Source organism: Pan paniscus, chromosome 1 (genome assembly GCF_029289425.2).
Source record: "Pan paniscus chromosome 1, NHGRI_mPanPan1-v2.0_pri, whole genome shotgun sequence".
Lineage (NCBI taxonomy): Eukaryota > Metazoa > Chordata > Mammalia > Primates > Hominidae > Pan > Pan paniscus.
Window position 1 is genome coordinate 101,788,697 of NC_073249.2, and position 18,748 is coordinate 101,807,444.

At 43.5% G+C, this 18,748-nt stretch overlaps 1 protein-coding gene across 1 annotated transcript; it reads right to left on the minus strand.

Annotated features, from left to right (window-relative positions):
- Nucleotides 1-1,910: 1,910 nt before the first annotated feature.
- On the minus strand, nucleotides 1,911-11,010 carry GJA8 (gap junction protein alpha 8). Its single transcript, XM_034964591.3, has one exon. It carries the CDS (start codon nucleotides 9,344-9,346, stop codon nucleotides 8,045-8,047), a length of 1,302 nt encoding a protein of 433 aa, XP_034820482.1. The 5' UTR covers nucleotides 9,347-11,010; the 3' UTR covers nucleotides 1,911-8,044.
- Nucleotides 11,011-18,748: the final 7,738 nt, after the last annotated feature.

Consider the following 18,748-nt stretch of genomic DNA (forward strand, 5'->3'; position numbering starts at 1 on the left):
ACATTGAAGTTTCTGCTTTGTCTCTTGAATCACTTTCTCTGGGGGAAACCAGCTACTGGGTCATAAGGACACTCAAGCAGCACCATGGAGGGGCCCAAGTGGAGAGAAACCAACTTGCCAGCATTAACTTGGTAGTTGTGCAGCCGTGTGAATGAGTGGATCCTACCATCCTAGTCAAACCTCTGATAACTGAAGGTCCCACCTATATTTGACTGCAGTCTTCCAACAGACCCCACCCAAGCTGCTCTAGGATTCCTGACCTACAGAAACTGTGAGGGATAAGATATGCTTGTTGTTTTAACCCACTAAGTTTTAGAGTGATTTGTTACACAGCAATATACAACAAATACACAAGTCATCACAGGTAATATTTTTATTAAATATTTGCATAGTACAAACCTGGGTCTCCATCTTTGTAGGCTTTGATTTTTGTTTTTTACCAATCACTGACTGTTAAGCCACATATTTTAGGTTTTTGTTACAATCACACCTAACCTCAATGTACCAATTTCTGTAAATAGATAATGCTAGGTACCATAACAGATAAATCTTGACATCTGAGTGGATTAATACAATAAAAGTTTATTTTTCATCTCATGTAAGGTCTAAAAGTCCAATTAATGGGAATTTGCAGGGTGGGAAGCCCTCTGATCAACAACTGTTCAAAAACTGACATCTTCATAACATGGCTTCCAAGGTTGCTCTGGGTGACAGCATCTTTAACATAAGGATGCTATCTTTAATATGTGGCTTCTGGGGTTGCTCTAGATGACAACATCCAGTAATTCATATGAAAATATCTTTTTCTTCCTTTATTTTTATTTATGACAAAGAAAGTTTGCTTGCTTTCAAGCCTGGAACGCCTGGGACCTTCAGGGAACCTCTTCCTCAGATACATGCCTGCGTAGTGTCAACCTGCTCTATTGCTGGGAAGTGCTTGGCTGATTATCTTCTTCCTGCCCTGGGAGATGTCTCACTAATCATTCATTCATTCAGCAAACATTACAACGTTCCAGGCACTGTGCTAACTACTGAATATTCAGTGATATAGGATAAAATCTCTGTCCTAAAGTTGCTTGCAGTCAGATGGGAGAAAAGCAAGTAAATACAACAATTTGGTAAGTGCTGTGATAGAAGGGCACAAAAGTACTGAGGGACCACAAAGGGGGGGGGCAACTGACTTTTCTTGGGAAGTTTGTAAAATTTCATAAAGAGAAAGACAACTGAGCTGACTCTCATAGGATGAGAAGAAGCTGACAGTAGGAAAAAGGCAGGACAGAGCACAGAGTCCTGAAACAACATGACTTTCATCGTGATCTGCCAGGACTGTCCATACTGGGGACTGGCCAATGGTTCTGTAAGGCTGGGGCACAGTTATGTGTAGACAAATGTGGGAGGTGAGGCTAGAAATGTGGTGTACTAGGCGGGCTGTGCTGGCAAGCAATGGAGATGATTTTGGCTATGTTAAATTAAAAAAATAAAAAGGAACTCAGAGGTAGCTTAGGTAGCTTAGCAAATTGAAGGAAGGCTGAAGAACCATGATCTGAAAAATGTGGAGCCAAACATCTCCTGGAAATCTAGGTAAGCAGAAACTAATTGTGAATTTTTCTTCTGGAGCTTCTGCCAAGATAAATGAATTCCAACCAATTTTCAGTTTCTTTGTTACTCTTATTCAAGATTCACATTCCAGGGAGAGAGTGACTGGCCCATTTGGGTCCAAAAACCTGACCCTTGACCAGGGGATGCTGGGTTAACATGACTAAGGGTTCACTAAGACTACATCTAATTGAGGAAGGATGTTTCCCATAGGTGAAATGGAGATTATAAAAGAAGGAAGAATAGATTCTGGTCAGGTAAAAACAGACGTAGTCTCTAGGTGAGTTGGAGTCAGTAATAAAGGGCTTCAAAAGTCATGTTAAAAAAATCTAGAATTTATTGGGTAGGCAATGAAGAGCTGTTGAAGGAATATGAGCAGAGAAGTGACATGATAAATCCCAGACAGAAGCTTTTGGCTAATTTTATTTTGTTATCAGTTTATTTTTACCTGTAATGAACAAAGTTAACTCTTTCTGTAGTTCTCATTGACATGGAAGAGAACAAATATCATTCTATCGCACCTTTCCATAGTCCAAACAAATATACCGTTTATTTTTTCCTGAGATTTGTGTAGTGAAAGAGAGGGAAAAAAATTGGACCAAATCTCAATTGATCAAGAAAGTTTCATGCTCTTTCTGAATCAGATTCTCTTCCATCCCACCCGGTGGTGTGTTGGAGCTGGTTTGTACTGGCTGACAAGAGTCATTTGCTAAATTTTCAGGAATTCTGTGAGTCATTTGTTAAGAACAGTCATTATTAACAATTAAGTTATATACATTTAAACAAAAAAAGATATGAAACGCAAAGGTAATAAATATTCAAAGCTGATCACTTCCTAATTATTTTACTATCGTCTATGTTCTTGAGGTTATTTATACCTACTCAATGGTACACATCCATCGTATGGTGGAAACCCTTATCATGTTATGCTACTGCACATCTTCCCAACTCTGCATTCAGTGACATTAGGTTGGTAGCTTGAAATTGGTGGCAGTGGGATAATTTAAACCAAGGAAATTGGCAAACACTACAAAGTCTGCCTTCTTTACCCTGGAGAGAGCTGGTGGTTGAACATTTACTAACATACCAACCTCACCACCTTTACCCCACTCGCCTTGTTTTCTAGGCCCTCAACTCCAAAGGAAAAATAACTAGAAACTGAGGCAGTCTCTTCACAGTCTAGTTCAGCTGACACGTAAAAAGAAAAAACAAAGATGGTGAAAAGTCAAGTTAATTTTATTTGCTTTGTAACAGTCTAACACACGACTATTAGCTCTGGCACAAGGATGTGGAAGGTTGGAGAATACAGGACCACCATCCCAATAACGTGTCTCTCTTTTGCCAGAGATTTCCCCAGGAAGTTTGTTATGAATGTGCTTCATAACAAACTGAGTCTTTACCACTTTGTTTTATAGATGAAAAAATTGCAGAAAAAGGCCATGGGGTCATCTACTTTTCCTTTCAGACAACCTTATGAATTCTTTTAGAATCTTCTTTGTCTGCTCTGTAGAACTTCCAGAAAGCAGTGGCGTTGGAGACTATGGGATGTCCCACTGCAACTTGGTGGCTACTTTTTTATGTGGTATTCGGTTCCCAGAGCTGAATACCACTTTTTCCTGGCTCTGGGAGCTGCAATGTCTAGGGCAGTGGAGAGTGAACTGTCTTTCATAAAAGTTTTTCTTTCCTCTTACCCAACTGCTGAACCGAGAATTTTTTTTCCTTTTTCTCTTCCCTTCCCCAAGTACATATTTAGTTATAATACAATAATTGCAAAAGGGGAAAGTCTCCTTGCCTATTTCGCTATCACTTCTAGGTACACACTTACTAGTTTTACAGATTGTATTTACACTCAGAAGAGTTTTTCTTCCAACCAGGCAAACCTTTCTCATCTAAACTTTGCTAAGCTGGGTTGGGCAATCATTTGCACACAGTATGCATAGAGGGTAAATCATGGTCAGGGAAAGGAGAGAAGAGGAGGCTGGGGGAATGGAATGGGACATGCAGTTGGGGTGGTGTTCTCATTCTTACTTAGAGCATGCCTAATGACCCTTCTCGGGAACTGGAGAGGAGCAGTGGTTTGTACCAATCTTGTCCTAGGCCTTCCACATGGCCTGGACTGAAGAGTTCCTGCATGCAGCTCTTTCCGTATCCATGGAGCCCCTTCTGCCATGAATCAGAGATTATCTCAGGGGTTGACGCTTCTCCATATGTGAGCTCTCCTAAGCCGAGTACCTTTAGCACCTCTTTCGGCAACCAATTCTTGCGTGATTAAAGACATTCTTTTTTTTGTACCATAATTCTTAGGAATTCAAGACTACCTGCTGCCCCTCCAAATTTATTTCCCTTACTTTAGTTATTGGCTCACTTTTTATCAGTATCTTAGTTAACAATCTATGCAGTATTTGAAAGTGATGACTGTCACTGCTTCAGTATACATTTTATAATATGGTCTTACAAAATTTGATGATGGCTTCTTTCTTTTCCATTTATTTCCAAATTAGTGAGCTTTAAAAAAGACCTATAACATCTTGTGAAGGAGGGGCAGAATTTATCATCCTCAACTAACATAGAGAAAATTGTCTCATAGAGCAGGTAAGTGGCATCTTGGAATACCTAGAGTCAGGAGGGGCAATCAACACCCCTGACTTGAATGTCAGTGTTCTTTGTGGGTCCCCAGGTCACACAGACCTTCAGGAATATCTGTCCAGTGCTGTACTGGATGCTTCCCTGTATGGCAGGGGACAAAGACATGGTAAAAAGCAGACAGGCTTTTTTCTTTCTTTTCTTTCTTTCTTTCTTTTTTTTTTTTAAATAATGCCCAAAACACTAGGCCAGGGTTTACACAGCCAGGCTCAAAACTTTCTCACTGAACTTTGAGTACATCTATCCTTGGTCACAGATATCCCCTGATGGTGGTGTTAGAACTGCTATCAAGTGATTAGCCCTTTTCCTCTGGAGGGAGCTGTACTACTGATGTCCCGCTGTCTAATGCATCTTTTTATTGGTAGGTCCATGTGCCCTAGGGTTTTTATCTAACAAGGGACCGACTAGGAGTAGAAATGAAATCTGGACATAATGAAGCCCATGGGGATTATAATCCTGACTCAGTCATAATTATTTGCCTCAAAACGGATGCTGAGTGGTGTAGCTGCCTAGAGTAAAGACCACCACAGACATGCAGCTGCTTCTAAATGGAAACTGGCTGTGTTTGTGTGGCCGCTTAAGATGGGACCTCTTTCTCAGAGGATGAAAGTAATTGGCAATCTGTCTCCAGTCATTTATTAAGGTCAATGAGCCTCAGGTTCCTACTAAACATATGGGGTTAAGATTCTGTTTTGAATCTCTTCTGAGAAAAGTGATCTCTGGAGTGTCTATTTCACGTTGAAAAACTCACCAGGTAACTACGAGGCAGGTTGGAGGGACAGATGGAAACCATCCACCTGCCCTTCTTCCCAGTCTTACTGCTGTTGGAGGAATCTCTCAGGGAATGGTACCACTCAGCAGGCCTCATGCTTGGCAGCCAACTCAATCTTTAGGACACCCCTGGATGTAGGTAGGTGGCAAATGCCAGCTTTAGTTTGTAGACAGAAAACTGAAGTAAAGAGAGCTCAAGGCACAATAATGATACAGCTACTAAATGGCAGAAATAGAAAAAAAATGCAGCCCCTTGATGCCTGTGTCTGTTTCTTCCTAAATAGGCTTCTCCTTTTATTGGGAAGACTAAGAGGGAAAATGTGGGGACAGTGTGGGTACGTTCATTGAAGCAGGATACTGCCTCATCTGAGGAAAGACGCTCTATCACACACCTATGTCCCACCTGAGATAAGGAGACCAGTAGCCCTCATTTCTACAACTGGTACCAAACAGCAGTTTTATTTAGAACAGGATATCGTTTTTCTTTTTCTTTTTTGTATTAGGCTCTAGTTGAGATAGACACTTTATTCTGGTAATGATCAAGCTATTCATAAGGCTCTTCCTAAAATGCATCTTCAGGAACAAAACTATGGGAGCAATAGTGCAGCCATTAGGGTCAAGGATGCACTCTCTGGTTCTCAGGCCTCGGATTGTGTTAATTCTCTCACCATATAGGAGAAAGTCTGTGTAGAATAACGTTGCTTGCTAGGGGTAAGATTAAGCGGTAGCCAGAAAATCACGTGCCTCCAAGATAAACATACCTCTTCTATTCAACATCCCTCCACTGAAGGTTTGTCACTTTGGGTTACCTAGGTAAAAATATATTTTAGTCTTTCTCTTTTAAATGCAGTTTTTTCCCCAGGATTAGTTACCGAACAATCAAACCTTAGAGTGAATTTAATTTTTAGACTACTTTGCTTTAGAATGGGTCACCAAGGAATGGAAATTTTGTCAAGGGGGAGGAATAGTTTTGGAAAAGGCCTGCTTTGGAAAGGTATATCTTGAATGAATATCTTAAAAGGAAGGTGGTAACCAGAGGGCAGCAAAGGGGATTGATATACTTTGAGATGATGCTGATCGGGGTTGGGAAGATACAACAAACGCAGTTTTTCTAAGTATCCCTTTTGGGCCCCTTGCTGGTCTCCTGTCCAGGTCCCTGCTATGTCAACTTGGTTTCTATACCTCCTACCCTATCTTTGGCACTGCAGTCCATGAAGCATAGTATTGCTTTAGGTGAACCATCTTAGTTTTCTCTCCTTGCTCTGGAAATCAATTGGCTGAGGGTAAAATTGCTCCTGGTATGAAATATGTACGTGTACATGAGGATTTCCCCTGAATAGACTCTGTGTTTGAGGAGGGTGAGTTGTGGGAATATGAGGACAGGAGCCCTTCAAGATTCTTCTTGTTCCCTTTAGCCTCTGTGTCCTTTCCAGGGATGAAGCTTGGCCTGAGACTCCACTTTGGGATCCTGGCTGTGTGAGCACCCACTTTGTGAGAGGCTCCCTCTGGTGCCACCCTGATGGCCCTTTGATCATGTCTGAGAGCTGCCTCTTCCCAGGACATGCCTGTGAGCAGATGTCCTCCAGCTCGAAACTGGGCTTGCTTCTAGTCACTAGTGAAAAAAGGTATAGATTTTAGGCTGAGCACTGATGCTGCGAGAGGGGAATAAAGAAAGGATCTTCTTTGCTTCAGGAAAAACAAACTACAACCAGGCCTCAAAGCCTTTTGATTTCACAGAGAGAGTTTTGGCAACTTGCTCTCTTTCTCTGATGGTACCCAGGGCAGAATTCCCACCAATACAAAGCATATCATTGCTTCAGAACCCAGGGGCTACAATGAGCCAAAAGAATGGTCAGTGAGAACTTTAGATATCTCCTGGACTGATGATTTAAACAAAACACTCCAAAGTAGTGAAATAAGGTTTAGGAGCCACAGAAACAAGTTGAGACCATAAATAATAAGACCAATTCCATAGGAAAGCTGGGCTAATTAGCATAAGCTGATATTGCAAATTGGTGCCTCACAGGTTAAATGTGGCTTGCACATATTTCATTTGGTCCACATGTTGTATTTAAAATTTAGTTGCCAACATTAACAATTTTGAAAATTTCAATTAAAATTTAGATTTCATGGGCCAGGCACAGTGGCATACACCTGTAATCCCAGCATTATAGGAGGCTGAGGTGGGTGGATCACTTGAACCCAGGAGTTTGAGATCAGCCTAGGCAACATGGTGAAACCCCATCTCTACAAAAAATACAAAAATTAGCCGGGTGTGGTGGTGTGCGCCTATAGTCCCAGCTACTTGGGAGGCTAAGGTGAGAGGATCACTTGAGCCTGGGAGGTTGAGGCTGCAGTGAGCTGAGATTGTGCCACTGCACCCCAGCCTGGGCAAGAGAGAGCCTGTCTAAAAGAAAGGTTGGATTTCTGGCTTCCCTTGAAAAATCAGAAAGACCAGGTAACACTTCATGGTATTCATTGTCTGGAAGTGAGCAGCAGCTGCCCCTGCTTTCCAACTTTCACAGCCCCATTCTCTCCCTTGCATTAGAACAGGCCTGTCTTGCAACTTATGTCACCTGTCTGTATTCTGTAGGCTTTTGAGTCTGGATCCCTGAAATATGGTCACATGGTATCTGCTTCAGAAATGCTGGGATGATAGATTCTGGCTTAGTGAGCTTGAGACAAGATGGGTAAAAGGCTATGAGGCAACCCCAATTCCGATTTAAGGGTTTCTATGGAGAAATGGGGATGAAAGAAGAGTCACCCATAGCTGCTGGGGTTGGAGGAGTGGGGTAGTCCTATGAGACTGGGGAACTTTAGTGGGTCGATGTGTTTCTCTTGGTAGCCCTTATGCTGGATGTGGGAAAGACTGTTTCCTAGAGTTGCCTGGAGTGCACTGCCCTGCTGCAGTGCCTCTCCAACCAGAGGCTGGTGGGAGGACAGGAGACAGAAGATTCAGATCATGTTGGCACCTTTTCCTTTCATCTTGCCCTATGTAAGCCTGGGCGTTTTTTTTTTTTTCTTTGGCGTCACTTCATACGGTTAGATCGTCTGACCTGGCTCGGCTGCTGGCTTTGCTTAGCCTGCTCAGGGGTCTGTCATCATCTGTTGTCAGCTCTGGACAGAGTGAAGGTGTCTTCTCAGCTGGCAGCCCTTGCTTTGACACCTTCTCCGACTGCAGCTCTTCTTTTTCACCCTCCTTATCCACTCTGGGGGTCTCTACTTTCTCCCCCTCTGGCACGGCCACCTTCTCCTGCTCCTCCGTGGTCAGCCTCTCTGCTTCCTCCTTCTTCTCTCCCACCTCGGGTTCGGCTCCCTCCTCTGCAGGCGGCCCCTCGCCCTCCACTTCTTGTGCCCCCACCTGAGCGTAGGAAGGCAGTGTCTCTTGGTAGCCCCGGGACAAGTCCCCCAGGGGTCCTGTGCTGATCTTCTCCTCGAACTGATTGAAAGGCTTGGCAGGCAGTGGGCTGGTCTCCACCATCCCAACCTCGGTCAAGGGGAAATAGTGGGAAACGATTTTCTCTTCTTCTAGGAGCTGATAGCCCTTGGCTTTCTGGATGGAGGAGACAGCAATGGAGTGGAGGGATTTCTCAGGAATCTCCCCCAGGGGCTGCTCTACAGGCCTCTTCAAGGCAGACCGGATCCCCTTCAGGCCCAGGTGGCCCAACTCCATCACGTTGAGGAATAGGGACACAGAGGCCACAGACAACATGAACAGGATGAAGATGGTTTTCTCCGTGGGCCGGGACACGAAGCAGTCCACCACATTGGGGCAGGGCCACCGGCTGCAGCGGTACAGAGGCAGGATCCGGAACCCGTACAGGAAGTAGTGGCCCACGATGAAGCCCACTTCAAAGAGGGTCTTGAAGATGATGTGGCAGATGTAGGTCCTCAGCAGGGTCCCCTCCAGCCGGAACTTCTTAGTGCCTTTGCTGCCGCTGCTATTCTTGACGCTGCCCTGGTCCGGGCCGCCGTTAGTCCCCGCCTGCTGGCCCAGCTCCTCCGCCTCGCGGCTTTTGCGCTTCTCCTCCATGCGGACGTAGTGCACCGCGTGCCCCACGTACATCAGGGACGGGGTGGAGACGAAGATGATCTGCAGCACCCAGAGGCGAATGTGGGAGATGGGAAAGGCCTCGTCGTAGCAGACGTTCTCGCAGCCAGGCTGCTGGGTGTTGCACACGAAGTCGGATTGCTCATCCCCCCACACGAACTCTGCGGCCGTGCCAAGGATGAGGATCCGGAAAATGAAAAGCACGGTGAGCCAGACTCTGCCGATGACGGTGGAGTGCTCATTCACCTCCTCCAAGATGTTCCCCAGGAAACTCCAGTCGCCCATTTCTCACCCACCTGAAGAAATGAGGGAGAAGGCAAGAGCTGAGCGGCCGCAATGCAACCCTGAGTTAATATCTGTTTTTGCTAACGCGGGGTACCTCTCCTTTCCAAGTTGCCAGAACGGTCAATGTGCACACAGCGTCTATCCAGTGCTTCCTTTGTGCAGACTAGGACTAGAGAACAAAGAAGGCCCCAAAGAATGTGCTTCCATCCGCTTCCTCATCTGTAAAATGGGTTTAATAATAATAATACCTATTTTCATTCACTTCACAAATGGTCTGAAAGCATCAATGAGGCAATATTTGTATAATTCCTTAAAGTCCACCAAAAATAAGGATTCATTGTTGACCATAAATGGAAACCCTTGGTTACATGGATTTAAATCAAGACCACACACTGATCTAAGTTTCGTGAGACATAATGCTGAAGAGTTCCCTTATACTATGGGTGTCTGGGCTCCCAACACAATTCTTGTATGTATGAAATTGTCTGTGGCCATCTTATGTTTGAGTGTCAGAATATATAATGATCATATATTTGAAGGGAAGTGGAAGGGGATTAGCATTTATTGAATACCAGCTTTGTGAAAGAACTTTGACATTATATTATTTCATTTAACTTGATCCTGCTAGACTGTAATTTCCATGACGGTAGGAGCCATGCCTGTCTTATTTACAGCTATATACTCAATGCCTGACATACAGCCCAGCACACAGTGAGAACTTGATAAGTATTTGTTAATTAAGTTGATTCCAACAAATAAGAAAACTGAAGGCCAGGCACAGTGGCTCATGCCTGTAATCCTAGAACTTTGGGAGGCCAGGGCAAGAGAATCACTTGAGCCCAGGAGATAGAGACTAGCCTGGGCAACACAGTGAGACCCCATCTCTACAAAAAACTTTAAAAACTAGCTGGGCTTGGTGGTGCATGCCTGTGTTCCCAGCTACTTGGGAGGCTGAGCCAGGAGGATTGCTTGAGCCTGGGAGGTCGAGGTTGCAGTGAACCCTGATATGTGCCACTATACTCCATCCTGGGCAACAGAGAAAGACCCTGTCTCAAAGGAAAAAGAAAAAAAAGAAAAAAAAAGAAAAAAGAAATCTGAGGCTCATAGAGGCTAAATATATTGTCCAAGATTAGACAGCTAAATAGCAGCAGTTCTGTTTGCTTGATCACAAAGGCTGGGTTCTTCCCACTACACAATTGAGATAAACTGCCTGCAATCAAAGCTACACAATTCTTTGACTTCTGTGCTCTTAATTTATGTTTCCTCTTCTCTAGGTTGAAATCTGGAAACCCTTATTAATAGCTTTACACATTGAGGGCCGTATATTTTTATTATTACTCTTTTAAATCCAAAGAACAGAGAGAATGCTTTGGGAAGGAATCATGTCACAGGATGAGGAAGGTCTTCTAGGACACTTTTAGTGTCCTACGGAATGAAAATGTTTCAGGGTCTGTAACATATGGCTGTTTTAATAGAGTCAAAAATTTGGTCTATAGAAAAAATATCGTTAAACATGATAGTATATAATGCCTGTAGCACAGCAATGGCTAATGGAAATGGCATTGAGCTGACAAGGGGCTGCCTGCAACTGGGTCATTCATCCAGTGCAAACCTGTAACCTATAAAGAATGATGAGCAAAACTTCCACCTCAATGGAGAACAGTTGTTCCTGCAGCTTGAACATCTCTAGAGTTGTAAAGTTTACTCATCACTGCCCTCAGACCAGGGCAAGAGCCCATGTTAGAGGATCTTGCTCTGGGCTTCCTCTAGCCATGCCCCATGCTATAGGCCTAGGAACCTATGGGGCTTAAGGGATATGCCTATTGTTTTTTAATCACAGTGATATTTGTTAAACACAAAAGCCTATTTCCAACCTGTGATTTGGAGTCTGGCCAGACAGAACCTGGTGGCAGGATACTAATTGCAGGCATCTGCAATGTCCAGCCTGTGCTGTCAGGGCAGGCACAATAGCTGTTCGCTTCTTGTGGGAGAGCAGAGAGTGCTCCTCCTCTTGAGGCCTCATAAGCTCCCAATCACGCAGGGCATCCTGCAGCAGCTTCTCTTCTCCTGAAAAAGTGACAGCAGCTGTGGCATCCCCAGTCATGGGTCTGGCATTGGGAAGAGTTCCTTGTAGAAATGGGTAATGGAGAGGGGGAAGGAACCAGCAGCTCGGAATCAGAACCAGCAACTCAATCCCAGCCACATGTATCTATTTTTAACTCTTCAGACTATAGTTAAGTCTAGTACTTGCCCTGGTAAGAGTGGTAGCCATTCCCATTGCCTTTTGGAAAATAGGTGGGAAACATCACAATCAGGTAAGCAGCCCAAGCATAAAGCTCACTGGTGGCAGAGCCAGGAAAAAGTTCATTTCTTATCAAATAGTTCATTCTAAAATTTATGTTAAAACAGCAATTTGAATAACTGTACTTCTATAAGATTTGGCTAATATCTTACTATCTTACTAATATCTTACTTAATCTTAACTATCTTGCTAATACTTACCCTCATTGATATATCAGTTCATTTTTGACAGTGTATTTCACTCACATACCCACATGAATGTGTGTGATGAGCACATGCTCTCAGTCCTGTATGTTAACCAATCTTGTTTCCCCCCCTTTAGTATCAAAAGGTTTTGGAGGGCAGGAACCATTTTGGCCTCATCTTTTGTGAACCATCACAACACAGAACAAAGCCCTTCACAGAGTGGGAGCTCCATAGACAGCAGTGCATGGTTCTAATAGTAATCCTTGTGAAATCTGAAATTCTCAATCCCCAAATTCCTGTAATATGAATACTAGAGACCAAGGAACTTCAGTCCTCTTGCTACAGCTAACAGCAGAAAAATTAAGAACTTGTAATAAATGGTAAATAACAAAAAGGATAGTAAATTGATCCCCAACCAGCTGCTCTGAGACACAAAACTGCTTATTTTGTATGAGATCAAATCTATAAACTGGAAGGCCAACAATTCTTGACCAGAGTGTCATGATACATGTTCATGACACAGGAAGTCGTTCCTGACCACTCATTAGTAATTTTGAAACCAAAGCCAAACAAGCCCATGTCTTTCTATACTCTAAGCCGCCATGCTAAGATTGTATTTTTTTTTAAATGTCTAGTTACAGTTTCTTGTGATAACTGAAGGAGAGAAACTGTAATTTAGGACACAATCTTTCCAACCCCATGATGTTGAAACAGGCCTACTGTGCTGTTAAGGAGAGACACTTTAGAGGTGCGAAGGGAAATGTATTGGTTTCCTGACTTCTAACAGTGAAAATTTAAAGGAAGTCAGATCAGAGAAGCAAAGCGTTCTGTGGGAGCAGGGAGAAATCTGAACCAAAGGAAGAATGTTTCTCTTCTCTTTCTCAGAGATAATTCTCTGTTTTATTTTGCTTGTGAAAATTTAGTGAACAGACCTATTACAGATGGAAAATAAATGGATAGAGTTCAAGCCTCCAACCCCAGGGTGTCCATATATGGCCAGGAACATCCCACCAGAAAATGATGGCTAGAGGTAATGATTAAAATAACACCTTATGTTTGGGTATCCTTGATCTAAGTGATACATTTTCTCATATCTTATTTCAGTCCTCATAACAAGCTGTGAACTAGGCCAGTGGTTCTCAGACTTAGATTTCACAGACTAGTATAATAATAACAAACTAGTGTGACCAACATAAGGATACCAACTCCTTATTTTGCCAAACAAGGACATAAAAATAAGAGTTATTGGCTGGGCGTGGTGACTCATGCCTGTAATCCCAGCACTATGGGAGGCCGAGGTGGGAGGATCACTTGAGGTCAGGAGTTCAAGATCAGCCTGGCCAACAGGGTGAAACCCTGTCTCTACTAAAAATACAAAAATTAGCTGGGCACGGTGGTGGGGCACCTGTAATCCCAGCTACTTGGGAGGCTGAGGCAGGAGAATTGCTTGAGCCCGGGAGGTGGAGGCTGCAGTGAGCTGAGATCACACCACTGCACTCCAGTCTGGGCAACACAGCGAGACTCTGTCTCAAAAAAAAAAAAAAAGAGTTATTAAATTACTAACTACAACTACAGTCTATTTTCATCATCATTTCATAAAAGGGGATTTTAACACCACAAAACTTGAGAGGACATAACTTCAGAATAAAAGACAAGCCTTTAAATTGAACACACTTAACTTGGTGAAACATTTACTACATTGTTAACTTTATCATTGTCACATTTTGGTCACAGGTTGTGGAAACCTTCATCTTGAGCTAGAACTGACAGATCCCCAGATGGATGTCTGAGAACCAGTGAACTTGGCATTATCAATCCCCATTACCAGACAAAAAGACAGGCTGGGAGGTGAAATGAGTCTCCAAGATGGGGGCTTAGCTAGTGAGGGCAGAGCTAGGATGTGAGCCCTGGTCTTCCAGATCTAGCCCATTACAGCATAGCCCTCCTCTGGTTTTGAAGAGGCAGAATAACACATATACATCCATTAATAAGTTATCCAAAGCGTTCAATGGCCACTTACCACTCTGGTTGGTAACCGAGTGGAAAGTGCCTCTTTTCTAGTTTCTAGAACAGCCACTAGCCAGCAGTTCTCATAGACAGACGACAGAACCTGCTCCTAGGAGGAATTTTATGGTCCTTAGCCAGATCCATTCCTGTGCTCCATTAAATGCTCCAACATGGAAAATGCTGAGCACGAAGCCTCCGCTACCCCCACAGCATTCAGTAATTATGACTATTATTTCTATTGTAGAATTTGAGTGAAAAGGGCACAAAACTTTTTCATAAATATCAAATACTTGGTTTAGGTCCCTGTGGATTCCTGTAGACATGAAAAGAGCTTAAGAAGTCAAATTGTAGTTTGAGTTTGGACATCTCTGTTTCCCCATCCTGCTGATTATTCCAGCATTCCTCTCCCTTCCAAACCTCTGCCAGTTCTTAGGTCAACTTGAAGAGGGTTTTCAGAGTTGGAGTGCAAGTCTAGCCATCCCAGCCCAAGACTGAATCTTATTGACAACCTTTTTCCTTTTGGAGAAGCCTATATATGGCCCTTAGATTAGGCTGAGAAAGAACAATTGGGGGGAAGGTTACAAACTAATATCACCCAAGGAAAACTTGCCAATACAAGGAGTGTCCCACGGAGAAATATGTGCTCTTTCTCTCTTGGCGCTCAGCAGCAAAATGGCAACTTTCGTCTCTTTCCTTTGCTGCCTAAAAGCCCACCTCCCACTTCTCTACCCCGCCCCTACTGTGCTGCACGACTGAGCAGATATGACTGGATTGGCCCTGATGGGTAGGTTTTACTGTCCAGCAATATTTTAAGCTCCCAGCCAGACAGCTTTTATGAAGGGAGGGATGTTTGGGAAACAATGGGAGTGAGAGAATGGGAGAGCTGTGTTGGGCACTGAGGGGAGGAGGATGGGGAAAGCTGATGTGTGAAAGCTTAGCTGGGGCTTCTGTGCCTCCCAAAGTTTCTTTTAGCAGCAGACTGGGCCTGTACATCAGTAAACCTTTGGCGTCTCTCCAGAGCGCATGAGCCTAGGGGCATTTTCCCAAGGCCTTATCATCAGCTGGGAGAATCTTAATGATGTAGGGACAGTAAGTGGTCAGTTGTGTGAATCCCTCTGCCCTGAGTCACACCAAGAGTGGTTGGTCCTTTCCAAAGGACCATATTTCATTTTTTATTGGTGGTTTGCTCTTGTCTCTCAAAGCCTTCAGCAGAATTGTGGATATTAGAGGCTGGGAAGTGTAGTGGCGGAAGGAAGGATGGGGAGCATGTTGCTAATAGATACAAAAGCACAGCTAGATACGGGGAATGGGTTCTGGTGGTCTGCAGTGCTGTAGGGTGAATATGGTTAACATTAATTAATTAATTATTTTAATTTTTATATTTTTGTGTGTGTGTGAGACAGAGTCTCGCTCTGCCACCCAGGCTGGAGTGCAATGTCACGATCTTAGCTCACTGCAACCTCTGCCTCCCAGGTTCAAGTTATTCTCCTGCCTCAGCCTCCTGAGTAGCTGGGATAACAGACACCCACAACCACGCCCAGCTAATTTTTTTTTTTCTATTTTTAGTAGAGACGGGGTTTCACCATGTTGGCCAGGCTGGCCTCAAACTCCTGACCTCAGGCGATCTGCCCGCCTTGGCCTCCCCAAATGCTGGGATTACAAGCATGAGCCACCATGCCTGGCCGTTAACTATTTTATTGTATAGTCTCAAAAAGCTAGAGGAGAGGATTTTGATTGTTCCCAACAGAAAGAAATGATAAATGTTTGAGATGCTGAATATGCTAATTATCCTGATTTGATCATTACACATTGTATACATGTATTGAAATATCACTGTGTATCACGAATATGTACAATTATTATGTGTCAACTAAACATAAAAGGAAAAAGCTTTCTAAAAAGATCAAAACAATAAAAAAGAAACACAAACAACCTTCAGCAGGGTGGTCTCCCTCTTTGAAAGGAGCCTTAACACTCCAAAGAATTCTGGTGCCATTTGTCAAAGTAATAGCATTTCTCACCATGTTTCACTCATAATTACATATACTTTTGAGTAGCGGAAGTTCAATCAATGTCAGCTAACATTTTTAGACTTTAGTGCCTTCATCTGTTAAATGGGGATATGATGGTTTTGCTCACCAGGAGGCTCTTGGATTAAGTTCTAATGTGGCTTAATGAGGAATGATGCTTGGAGGGCATGGACACATGCTCTCTGAGGCCCACTCCCTTCCCATCATCTGGGACTGACTATTGGTAGTATAAAAAATGGTTATTTTGACTACATTTCCAAACCAAAAATAGGGGCATTTTATCCTACAAGTTTATTCGTGAAAACAATGGAGCAAAAATAGTTGAAACTTAGATTGTTTTACGAAATCTGCAATGTATGATTACTAAATTGAAGACAACTTTGAGGGCAAACTAGACAAAAAAAATCTAAGCACTGGCTTCACCACCCCACCCCCCCTTCCTGTCCTTTCTGGTGTCATGGACATATTGCATTTTGATGGGGGCAGTTTGAAGGAGGATGGTACCAATGTTGTGTGAGTCCCCAATTCCATTTTAAATAAAATGGTCACTAGCCCAAAACCTTGTTTACTTTAGATGTCTGATTTCTTTTGAACTCCCAAGTTTGAGGGCCCACACTGACTGGGACAATGCCCTATAGCAAATCTTTCAGTTAAAAATAGATGGTCAAGGCTGATCCCTGCAATATCAATAAGGTAAGAAGTCAGAGGATGAGGGGAAAAAATCCAATCATTCTTTCTTTGGGAATATTCAGTACATGCTGATTCCTGAAGCTTGCGCTCTCCCTGATATAGTCCTATGAAGAGAAAAGAATCTACAAAGCTTCTCTTTAAAATGAAGTTCTCCCTATCCAAGGCTTCCCAGTCCAACTTGGCTAATGTAGTGGGTGGTGTCATCGCTCATGATCATTTTGTGAGAGATGGTAGTAGAGGATGCATTTGAATCCAGAAAAACGGGGCTGTCAACAAGGCTCTGAACCAGTTATAGTCTCTCGGATTTAGACAAATCTAGCTTTTCAATTTAGCACTTTCTTTGTTTTCTTACGCTGTTAACAAAGAAGATACTCCTCTACTCGTAGTACCCAATTGATTAAGTTATCTTTGTTATTGGTTCTTCTGTTTGTAGCTGGGAAGTCCTTGAAAATATAAACACTCAGTCGTGTATATCTTGGGGAAAGTTTTGAAAGAGATCGGGAAAGAGGCTCACCTTAGCTACCATTGAGAGATGACTTGTCTATTCCTACCAAGAATCACTTTCTCAGGTCTTTCAGAGGGATGTCTTCCCAGGGTGTCTGTATTGCATTATTTGAGATAAATAAGTAAATGTCTAGAATAGGAGACATAACCACATTCAAATGTAAGTTCCAATTTTATATTCTGTAATCTTATAGATTATTAGATTATTGACATTTTGGATAATCTAATGGTGGCATTCTCCTACCAGGGTTCGTTTTTCCTTTCTTTCTTTCTTTCTTTCTTTCTTTCTTTCTTTCTTTCTTTCTTTCTTTCTTCTTCTTTCTTTCTTTTTCTTTCTTTCTCTCTCTCTTCCTTCCTTTCTTTCCTTTCTTTCTCTCTCTCTCTTTTTCTTTCTTTTCTATTTTGAGACAAGGTCTTGCTTTGTCACCCAGGCTAGAGTGCAGTGGCCTGATATTGGTACACTGCAACCTCCACCTCTGGGCTCAAGCAATCCTCCCACCTCAGCCCCCCAAGTAGCTGGTACTACAGGCGCAGGCCACCACACCCAGCTAATTTTTGTATTTTTTGTAGAGATGGGGTTTTGCCGTATTGCCCAGGCTGGTCTCGAGCTCCTGAGCTCAAGCAATCTGCCTGCCTCAGCCTCCCAAAGTGCTGGGACTACGGGCGTGAGCCACTGCACCTGGCCCAGGGTGCATTTCAAAAGTAATGAGGCAGTTCTTTGTGGAAAGTCTGTGGAATTTGCCATTGGAAGACCTGGCTTTGAGTGTGGCTCTTCTGCTTCCTGTGTGTGGGTGGCTTGTTTAGCCTTTCTGAGCCTCAGTTTTCTCATCTGTGAAATAGAGATAATAATCACTGCCTTTTTTGCTTTGTGAAAACAGATGGTGGCTGCTAATCTAACCTATGTGATGCTGTGAATGCCTGTTCACTTGTTGGTTATATTTGCTATGATCTGAGTGTGGCTATGTCCTGTGCCCCAGGGCCATGGGTTGGTTTGTTTCTAAGTACGTTTTGACCAAGGTTACGCACTCCCCCACTTCCACAGGGAAAATGTCAGAACTGGGAAAGACTGGAGGAGATCATTGGTCCCAGCCCTTATTTTATAGATGAGGAAACCAAGGCTAGAGTTGAAATGACACCCTAAGGTTGTGGCATAGCTCTCAAGCCCATGTGTTTTCCATGGCTCCGGGTGCCTCCAGTTATGGGACACAGACTCAATATGCAGAGAGTCTCTTTAGGGAGAACCAGGTGAGCCCTGGCCTGAGGAGAAGGGCAGAAAGATTTATGGGGCCCAAGAGGACCATCCTCAGTCAATCCCTGTGGTGACTGGAATTGGGAGATGTAGAATCTCTCTTCCAGTTACTGGGAAGTGCCAGGGGGAACGAGTCTCACATAGGACGGGGGGCTGTGGGAGAATCCGGTCACTTCTCTGAGTATTTCAAGCCCAGCTCTGACTTAGTGGGCAATGTTTAGAGATTCATTCAATAAGTAGTTGTTGAGCTCCCACCCTTTAAGGTGTGTGGGACACTTTGGTAAGACAAAGATTCCTAGCGGGGAGGTGGAGAATAGGCATTAAACACAATGAATGAGTGAATTATACAGAACATTTGAAGGTGGTAAGTACCAGAAATGAGAACATATGGCAGGGTGAGGGGGATTGGGATTGCTGGTGGAGGGGAGGTGGTGC